Source organism: Chrysoperla carnea, chromosome 1, assembly GCF_905475395.1.
Source record: "Chrysoperla carnea chromosome 1, inChrCarn1.1, whole genome shotgun sequence".
NCBI classification, from domain to species: Eukaryota; Metazoa; Arthropoda; class Insecta; order Neuroptera; family Chrysopidae; genus Chrysoperla; species Chrysoperla carnea.
The window spans coordinates 100,406,531-100,416,797 of record NC_058337.1 but is presented as its reverse complement, the minus strand read 5'-3'; the positions used below and the strand labels follow the sequence as shown (position 1 = coordinate 100,416,797).

The 10,267-nt window shown below is 28.6% G+C and overlaps 1 protein-coding gene across 1 annotated transcript; it reads left to right on the top strand.

Moving 5' to 3' along the window:
• Window positions 1-510: 510 nt before the first annotated feature.
• LOC123292713 (tonsoku-like protein) lies at window positions 511-9,681 on the top strand. Its single transcript, XM_044873430.1, has 10 exons — window positions 511-603; window positions 672-804; window positions 870-1,029; window positions 2,709-3,142; window positions 4,238-4,843; window positions 6,005-7,412; window positions 7,710-7,885; window positions 8,630-8,884; window positions 9,152-9,313; window positions 9,386-9,681. The coding sequence occupies exons 2-10, from the start codon at window positions 708-710 to the stop codon at window positions 9,679-9,681; spliced, it is 3,594 nt and encodes a 1,197-aa protein (XP_044729365.1). The 5' UTR covers window positions 511-603; window positions 672-707.
• Window positions 9,682-10,267: the final 586 nt, after the last annotated feature.

The following is a 10,267-nucleotide window of genomic DNA, read 5'->3' as shown; positions in this document are numbered from 1 at the left end:
TAAATTTAAAAAATGTTCTTTATAAAAAAATAAACAACTTTTGGTTGAAACATTTTTTTGTTAACATCACTGTTTACCCACGAGGGCGCTTATTAGGTGCAAATTTTATAGTATGTATGAATATGGGAATATCAGTGTGTGTGTAGCTATTTAAAAGCGGATATCTTTTTTTATTTACGTGACATCAAAAAACAAACGATTCGCTTCATCAACACTGTCTATACATGATATTTCAACAATTAACTCAGTCAATTGTTTTTTTTCACTTGTTAACATATTGTTTTAAAAAGCATTTGTTTATCTAATTGTAATTTGTTTTTATCCATTAGTTTCCCGGAAATTGCATTGCGATAACAACTTCTTATTTAATAAAATAAAGCAAGAAACTTTTTATAATAAAAACAAAAATGGATAAAAATAGTAAGTAATTTGTATAAGAAATTTAATTGAAAATTAATTAATTGATGTTTTATAGAACTGAAAAATAAAAAAAATAAAGCGTTAAAAGAAGGAAATCAAAATAGCATTGCAGCACTTAGTTTAGAACTAGCGGAAATTAATACAACCGAAGGTCAATATGAAGATGCAATCAAAGATTATGAGGTAGAAAATTAAATAAACGATAATAAGCACAGATTTACTGATTAAAAGTTTTTTTTATTATTTTATAGGATGCTCTATTGGCTTACAAAGCATTAGGAAAAGAAATGGATTACGGTCGTGTACATAGAATGATAGGTGAAATATACTGTTCATATCTTGGTGATATAAATAAAGCTTTAGAACATCAGAATATTTATTTAAGTAAATAAAAAACGTTGTGAGTGCTACACTTTACAGTCAAATAAAAAAATTCAAATTTATTTAAGGAATTGCAAAAAAAGAAGATTTGCTAGAAAGACAACGAGCTCACGCCACACTAGGTCGAACATATTTTTGTGGAGCTATATCCGATGTTGATAACATTAATAAAAATTTATTAGTTGAAGCTCAAAAAGCTTATATGAATAGTTTTGTTATTTGCGACAAGTAAGAATTTTTTTTAAATTTCATATCATCATATGCAGCTCCGTAACTAGGGCGTGGCAAAGGAACAACAGTAATGGAGGCGCAAAACTAAACTTATTTTTTAATCGTAGAACAAAAAGTTAGTAAAGAATCATGTACAAGGCGCTCATTTTACATAAAGTCATTAAGTTAAAAAATTCTATTTTTTTTTTTAATACAGGCAAATTTGATCATTAGCTGCGATGTCAGTTTTTCGCTAGCTTTCACTTATGTGCTGAATTCCCTGACCAGGGCTCCACCTTTTTGGATTTCAAAATTGGATAAAATTTGGATGTGATTTTTATTCTGATGACGTCATAAAGTTAAAAAATTTGTTTTTTTGATAAAACATGCAAATTTGATCCGATCTGACTGTAATCTTTTTTTGAAACCCACTAATTTTGGGTCATTATTTTCAGCGGCGATGTTAGTTTTTCGATAGCTATCACTTATGTGCATAATTCCGTGACCAAGACTCCACCTTCTTGCAATTTATTAGAGCTAGAATAATTTTAATCACACATTTGAAAAGTATGACCCAAATTTAGTAGAATTACATACTCGGTTTATCAAAATTGGATAAAATTTGGATGTGATAGAGCAAAACTAAATTTTTTTGATTCTGATGATGATCTGATTGGATTTTTTTTTGAAACCCACTAATTTTGGGTCATTCTTTTCAGCTGCAATGTCAGTTTTGCGCTAGCTATCACTTTTGTGCATAATTCCGTGACCAGGTTTCTTCCATCTTCTTGAAACCTATTAGAGTTAGAATAATTTTGATCGCAAATTTGAAAAATATGATCCAAATTTAGTAGGATTACATACTTGGCTTATCAAAATTTCCAAAATGGTACTTTTTGATACATTTTAATGAACAGGGAATATATTAATAATGACTAAAATTTTAATACAATTTTGTTTGTATTATTTACTTTATTTATTATCAACAAAATTTCGATTTTGAAGGTTAATCATTTCTTTTGCAAATTACCCCCGTATCATTTAGGAGAGTAATGAGTTCCTTAAATATGTTTTGCTCGGAAACGATGAGAGAAATCAATACTTTAATTTGATATTCTATCATTTGAATAAATTTAAAAAGTTTATCAATTAAATGTACAGACTCTTGAACGCAAAATGACACGATTATGGCGACTCTCCCCGCCATTTTGCCTCTACTCTCATGTTAAATACTATCAGTATACGAATTTTCATCAAAATCGTTAGAGCCAATTGCGATATATATATAACGCGCAACCTAAATACTTACCACCAGCGCTATGTACCCTCGTTACGGCCCTGATCATATGTATAAGGATCAGTTAATGGAGTTATACAATTTAATATAAATGAATTAATTTAGGCTTCCTTTATTATTTTATACTTAAAAGATTCGAAAATAAATTATTGCTAAATAGTTTACTTATTTTTAGCTATTTTTATTTTATATTATCGCAGTGACTATTCACACTGTGTTCAATGTGCCCATGCCTTTAATTTTTTGGCCCTTACGTTCACATTGTTTGTCTTGTTTTCAAATCTTGTGGGATTCGTACAACGGGATAAATTTAATTTTTTGCATCTCAAATTTTTTTGGAATATTTCTGTAATACTATCGCTGTTTGAATTTTCATTTAATTAATTTGTATTCTGATTAGGTTGAAGGAACCGCTTGTAACAAAAATTGAGAAACTTGATATGCAAGCACGATTATTGTTAAATTTAGCGAATGTTTTTGAATATAAAGATGAATTTACAAAAGCAGTTGATTATTTGGAAAAAGCAATAGCGCTGTGTGACAAAAACGATTTAATACAATCATTACAACAAAGTTACTATACGTTAGCGTTAGTCTATTCACATAAAAATGATTTCCAAAATACGTTACTATATTTAAATAAAGCATATGATGCGGCATCAAGACTATCATCGGATCGTATTGCTAAGCAATGTCAAATTTTATTAACAAAAGGTGAAATACTTGCAACAACTGGTAAATATAAATCAGCAAAACAAATTTTAGTTGAAGCGTTTAAATTGAAGCATCCAAATTTAAATGAACGTAAAGTAATCGAAAAAAAATTAAAAATCAGTAAGTATTTGCAAATTTAGTCTCTAAAGTATCCTATCCAATAACAAAAATTTTAGAAGGGATATTTATTTATCCGCATAATCTAATTGTACAATACATCTACTCAGGGAAATTAAATAGTTTCGACACCGTTTTTATAGAAAGATTCATCAAATATTCATTAACTCTGGCAGCGTCCGTCAAGAAACAATTTTGAACCTTAGCTCATTGGTTTTCTGATACGAACGTGGAAGGGTTTATAGAGCATAAATAAAAGGAATAGGTTAACAAATTTTATAAATTGCATTTAGGGGCCCCGTATCATTTCCTAAAACAATGTATCAAGTCAGACATGTTATAATAACTGGAATTTGCAATCCTGCCAACTCATTATTAAAACGGAAAGGGAACTCGTTTTCATTAGTTCCAATTTAGACTACCAGGTAGCAATATTTGTATGTATCATTTTTAAAGGCCAATAAAAATATTCAAATCAGACAATCCCCGCCAACTTGCCATAATAAATCGTACCAATTTAAATGCCGATTTCAGTGTAATTCTTTAATATTGTTTTTTGTGTTCTTAAAATCCGATTATTGAAAAACTTTTAGAAAGTTAACGGTTTTTAAGCAACTTCGCTTCGCTGTAATAGTCTGATTAAGGCCTGAACTCGAGATATGCTCTTTATAAATCATTAAACGGATATGTTTAAGCAATATTCAAATTTTCTACATATCGAAATACAAAGTTCAACCTTTCATTTAATAATTTGATAATGTACCATCTACATCACACATCTAAACGGTTCAAAACGAGGCAAAAAAATTATCGAAAAAATTCTAAGTATTACCACTGCTTACCCAATCGGTATGGAAGATATGGGCCAACTAGTAGATTTAGTTATAGAAAAGGGATATTTCTCACATTTTTTAAATTAAAAAAAATTTCGTTTCCCATCTATTTAAGTAGATAGAGAGGTTCGATTTTTCCAGAAAAATATATCTAAACAATTCGGACAAACGTACATGCCTCATTTATTAATATAGATTTATGACAAATTGCTGATAAGTGCTTTAGTTTTAAAAGCAATGTTCTGCATTTTTCACTTAATTTCAGTTGCTTCTTTATATTATACCGAAAAATCTCTCGGAATCGGAATTGCTGATAATGAATATGGACGTAAAAACAAATTGTATGAAACGATGGGTGACGCCTGTTGTGAATTAAAACTTTATACAAAAGCCATCGAATACTACAAGGAAATGTTGGAAAATGCACAACTAAATAATGAAACTGGCAAAGGTTTATCAGCAGCATATATTAGCCTTGCACAAACTTATAAAGACAATAAAGAATACGATTTGGCATTGGAATATTTTGAAAAAGATTTCAATCTATCTTGTAACAATCCACAAGAAGTAGTTGAAAGCTACTTAAACATAACAGAAGTATTAGAATTATCTAAAGTTGCGTATGAAAAAATTGAACCGTATTTTAATAAAGCAATTGAAACTGCACACGATGCTAATTTAATTAAATTGGAAGAGAAATGTTATACGAAATTGTTAATTTTACAACGAAAAAGTGGAAAAAATGATCTAGTTGAGGTAACACTACAAAAACGACAAGCTTTGGGTGTTGATGCAAGTAGTGATAATGATAGTGATGAGGTTGAAGGAAATCCTGTTATTGAAAATTCAATTCAGTTAGGTGATATCTCAGGTATGATAGATTATTAATTACTTTTCATAAATTATACATAAATACTTAGGGTATTCAATCTGTGCGTAATCTCATATAGAAAGGAAAATCAGATCGGCGCCACCGCTTCCAATGGATAGTTTTAGCGATAAAGGGAACTGTTCTGACTAATTTTCAATTGTTTACATGTTTATTAATTATTGAAAAATAATAATTAATTAAACTTATTGAATTAAAAATTGTGAGACAATTCTAAAATACTTTGAAGACTTGACTATAAGATATGCTCTATGGAAACTTTTATTCAAAAACAATAAAGCTATAAACAATTTGAGTTGTAGCAAAATTAATTAAAATCCCTTTTTCATGCGACGGAGCTCCCCCAGAATATTCTCGGAACAACCATGTTTTTGATTAATTAATCAAAATATCGTGTAATAATCCTCTTCATTATACCATGTATATATAAAATATACATAGTATATTAAGTTTAGTCCCAAGTTTGTAACGCTTAAAAATAATGATGCTAGGAAAAAAATTTTGTCATAGGTGTTCACTAAATCACCTAATTAGTCCATTTTCGGTTGTCCGTCCGTCCGTCTGTGGACACGATAACTCAAAAACGAAAAAAGATATCGAGCTGAAATTTTTACAGAGTACTCAGGACGTAAAAAGTGAGGTCAAGTTCGTAAATGAGCATCATAGGTCAATTGGGTCTTGGGTCCGTAGTTCCCATCTTGTAAACCGTTAGAGATAGAACAAAAGTTTAAATATATTCCTTATCAAAAATTAAACAACTTTTGTTTGAAACATTTTTTCGTAAACATCACTGTTTACCCACGAGGGCGCTAACTAGGCGGAAATTTTATAATATGAACTATACTTGATTATCAGTTATGTATGTGTCACATGTTTGTATGTGTAATGTGATAAAGAAATCAACACTGACTATGCATGGTATTTCAACAATTAACTCAATCAATTGTTTGTTTTCACTTGTTTTACTTTAGAATCAGTCACAGGTGTGTTTGAATATTTCAAAGAGTCCAAAATATTTGTTTAGTGGAGTTATGTTTTTTATTTTCTTTTATTTTATGCCTATTTAAACGTATTAGGGCCCAAAAATTGATTACTTAGTATATTTTTAATTACAATAAAATATTTGTTTGAATTTCTCAATAGGTTTATCGGAAGATAGTGAAGCAGAAGAAAATACTTCAAAAATAGTTAATCGCAGTCGACGATCAAATAATTTTCGGATTCGAAAAAACGATAAAGGAGAAACTACATTACATATTGCATGCAGAAAAGGTAATATAAAAAATGTGGAACTTCTTTTGAATCAAGGCCATCCTGTAAATATTCGTGATCATAGTGGATGGACGCCTCTTCATGAGGCTTGCATTTATGGCTTTTTGAATATTGTCAAGCTTTTAATAGATAGTGGTGCAGATATAAATGATCGTGGTGGAACTGAATGCGAAGGATTTACTCCATTACATGATGCATGTAGATATGGTTATCTAGAAGTGGTCGAATTACTTTTAAATCGGGGTGCTTCACCTTTAGTTAAAAATGATCATAATGAAACACCTTTAGATACTCTATGTAAAAGTAGAAGAAATTTAAAATATGAAGAGTCCAAAAAAATATTTTTGGATACTCTCATAGATCGAATGTCGAAAATTCTTGAGAAAGCTGGTAAATTAGAGAAAAATACCATGGCTTTAATTCATGATCAAAACTTTGAAACACCTTCGACGTCTAGAAATGAACAGTATTTATACCCACCCACAAAGTCCTCACTTTCAAAACGGAATGAAACACCATCAAAGTCTCCTTATTCGAAACGTTATGAAACGCGTTTAACACAATCACCAAATGTATCAAAATTAAATTCCGATGATGAGGATGATAATAATGAACTTCATCAGAATTCGGCCACTCAAGAAAATAGAGAGGCTATTAATAATTTACAAACTGCGTATATAAATCCAGGTGATGTAGATGATGATAATTGGCTTGAAAACGATATGCCTAATGAACCATCTTCAAAAAGACGTCGTATAAATAATAGTTTCGAACTTGATGCACCTTCGTCTTCCAAAACACCTAAAAGAACGAGCAAATCACCAGCTAAATCCAAAAAGAGAATCACATCGATTAAACGTAATATAAATATGGAAATAGAATTTCAGGATCAGATTGTATCATATGAAAACGATTTTCATGAACAAAATGAAATTATTGAAAATAATTCGAATTCACACTTAAATCGTAACATATTACGTCGAAAGTCACAAACAACTTTTCTAAGTGCTGGATTTAGTAGAGAAAGAAGTAGTTCAGAAGTAGTTCGGTCTGCTTCCATTGAATCCGATTTCGGTGAGGTCAATGCAACATCATCAAGACTGACTCAAGCTGATTCAACTACAGTTCCATTATCTTCTTGCACTCAATTAGTTTCTAATATTATTTCGATTGATATTCATATTGAGAACAAAATTTGGAAAATTCCAATTCCACGACGCAATGTTCCACACTTAACTATTTCTTGGTTAGCGGAAGAAGCTGCAAAACGCTACTATAAGTAAGTTTAAGTATTTTTTATCAGCAAAATCGATTTTTTTTAATATTGAGAAGCATTAAGAAGGCAGCCTGGATTTATTTTTTTGGAAAAATTCCAAAAATGTCATTTCCTTATTCATATTTTCGTTTTTTCTGCTATCCTGCTTAAACTTATAGGGTACCGTGCCGGTTATATTTTTTTTTTTGAAGTAAAATATGTATTTATAATTTCTAAGGTAGTTATACTTAAAACTTATGTGAAGAAATGTGTTTCTTTTTTAAATTAAAAAGTTTAAATTAAAAAGTTATAATTTTTCAGTAAAGAAGCTGTAAAGCCTACATTACAATTAGAAACCAAAGATAGAGCTATATTAGATAATAATGATCCATTGGAAATGATCATTACGTGCAATGAATTATTTACAACAATTACATCATGGAATTTACCATCGATCGTGGAAAGATACTTAGATGGCTGTAAAATTTATAAAACAGGTAACAAAAATTTTAAATATGAACGATTTAACGAATGGTACTTGAAAATTGTATAATATATGGATCGGGATATTTTCGTCCAGTACAAGCTTTAAGAAAGTAATTTAAGTCAATATGATTCTAGAATCAGAAAATTTGTTTTTTTTTGTGTATTAGCTGTTTTTGTACAAAAGCAGGATACTGATACTTAAAAAATGGCACCGAAAGACGATCGATCATTTTTAAAAAACATGATTTCATATTTTTATTATGAAACTAAATTTTTACATTTATTTCAAACTTTTGAGTACTTTATGCCCCTCATACATGATAAGTTTAATAGCTTTTGCTAACTCAACACATTTTCATATGAGGGTGAGGCTGTAATTAAATGAAAAAATTTAGTTTTATAATAAGAAATATGTAAATTGTATCACTTATATAGCAGTGCGAAACGTTAGAATAGAAGTGATGGAGTTGGTTACGTCCTAGATCGGATATCTAGATGAAATGAGTTCAAGCCTCGGTTTCTGTGTATTTTTTTCGTTTCTATCTACATGTTCAAATGAAAATACTTAATTTGCGTTTTACATTGAAGTGGACAATCTCACCCTCATATGTTAAGTGGTATAATGTGTTGAGATACAAAAATCTATTTTGACTTATATAAAATAAAAATAAAAATTTTAAATATTCGATTTTATTTGAATATAAATAACATATTTTTACGTAAATCATTTACATCATTTTTTTTATTTGTTACAGTGGTGGATTTTCATTTAAAAAAATGTTTGGATTCATGCCAAGCCACTTTAATATTAGATTTATCGAACGTAAATCTATCCGATAATCAAATAGTACCTGTATTAAAAGCATTAAAACATCAACGTACACTGGAACAAATTAATATATCTGGTAATTTATTTACCGATGATACAATTAAAATATTTTGTGAAGTATTACAAACATTAACGAGCTTACAAACTCTTGATATTAGTAACAATCTAATATCATGGGAAAGTATTAATTATATATCAGAAATATTTACAAATAATACAATTAATTTGCGTGAATTAAATTTCAGTTACAATAATATTGGTGATAATAGTATTAAATATTTATCAATCATTTTAAATCATATACAATTAAAATCATTAAATTTATCATCATGTCAATTTACATGTGATATATTTCGTCATCGAAATAATGAAAATGATTTATTAAATTTACGTCATATTGAATATATCAATTTAAGTGATAATATTTTAAATAAAACAAATTTATTAGTATTTTTAAATAGTTTAAATCCTTGTATATTGAAAGAAATTCATTTATCAGGTGTTTCAGATTTATCCGCTACATCATATATAACAACCGAATTAATTGCATTTTTACGATTAGGTACACCATCTCATTTAGAATACATTGATTTATCACGATGTCATGTTAGTGAATTCGAATTAAGAGAATTATTTGAAACATTAGAGAATTCAACAAAATTACATACAATTAATTTATCAGATAATTATGATTTAACTGGATTTTCATTACAAATGATACTTACGTCAAAAGTAAGTGTGGAAAATGTGATTTTAGAAAATTGTAAGAATATTTGTGTTGGACTTTCATTAGATATTAACAACATTGAATCCATACAAAAATCGATCAAATGTTTAAAAATTAATATCGTAGATGAGTCGATATTCGATTTAATTAAACATATTTGGAAAAGTGTTTGGAATGATAATACAATTATATGGAGACGGAATGATAATTATGTCGAATTTGCAGTAAAAAAATATAGTAATTTGATTTAACTTCCTTTTTAGGAAAGTTCCAAAACCGTATACTATCCGAGTATATTTTTAAGATCTCAGCGTCGCGGTATTAAAAAAATAATCTTTTTATTAGGTCACCCAGCTGATCAATACTCGTGGCGATGACATCTTAGCGTTAAAATCCAAACCGAAAGTAAAATTGTAAAATTATTTAGTTAATTTTGATTGAAAGGTACATTCATTTAAAAGATTTGAAGTGCAAAATTTTTTTTGTAAAATTGAACACACTAATTTTGTGTAATAATTCTAAAAATAGAAAATTTAATTTGATAGATATATAATTAAGTATAAAATGTATTTTAAGTAACAACTTTTCATTTTATTTTGTGATATGAAAGAGATTCTTTTTAAATAATTTATTTCCGTATTATGGAATGTACTTCGCGGTCGAAGAAAAAATCGTGAAAACCAATCAAGAATAATATTAAAATTTTGATTGAATGCTGTGTTTAGAGTATGTAAAAAATATTTAAATTATAAGAAACATAAAGAAAAGAAATAATGATTATTCGTGGTTAGAGGAAAACCACGTAAAAAAACCTCAATCCTTTGGATTAAAATAAAA

What these genes read in the sequence shown, in the direction of transcription:
- LOC123292713 (XM_044873430.1), top strand. Translation starts at nt 708, where the DNA reads ATGGATTACGGTCGTGTACATAGAATGATAGGTGAAATATACTGTTCA. An exon ending in CGAAAAAAAATTAAAAATCA is followed by an intron (nt 3,143 to 4,237) that starts GTAAGTATTTGC and finishes ACTTAATTTCAG; the next exon opens with TTGCTTCTTTATATTATACC. An exon ending in TTTATCACGATGTCATGTTA is followed by an intron (nt 9,314 to 9,385) that starts GTGAATTCGAAT and finishes TTAATTTATCAG; the next exon opens with ATAATTATGATTTAACTGGA.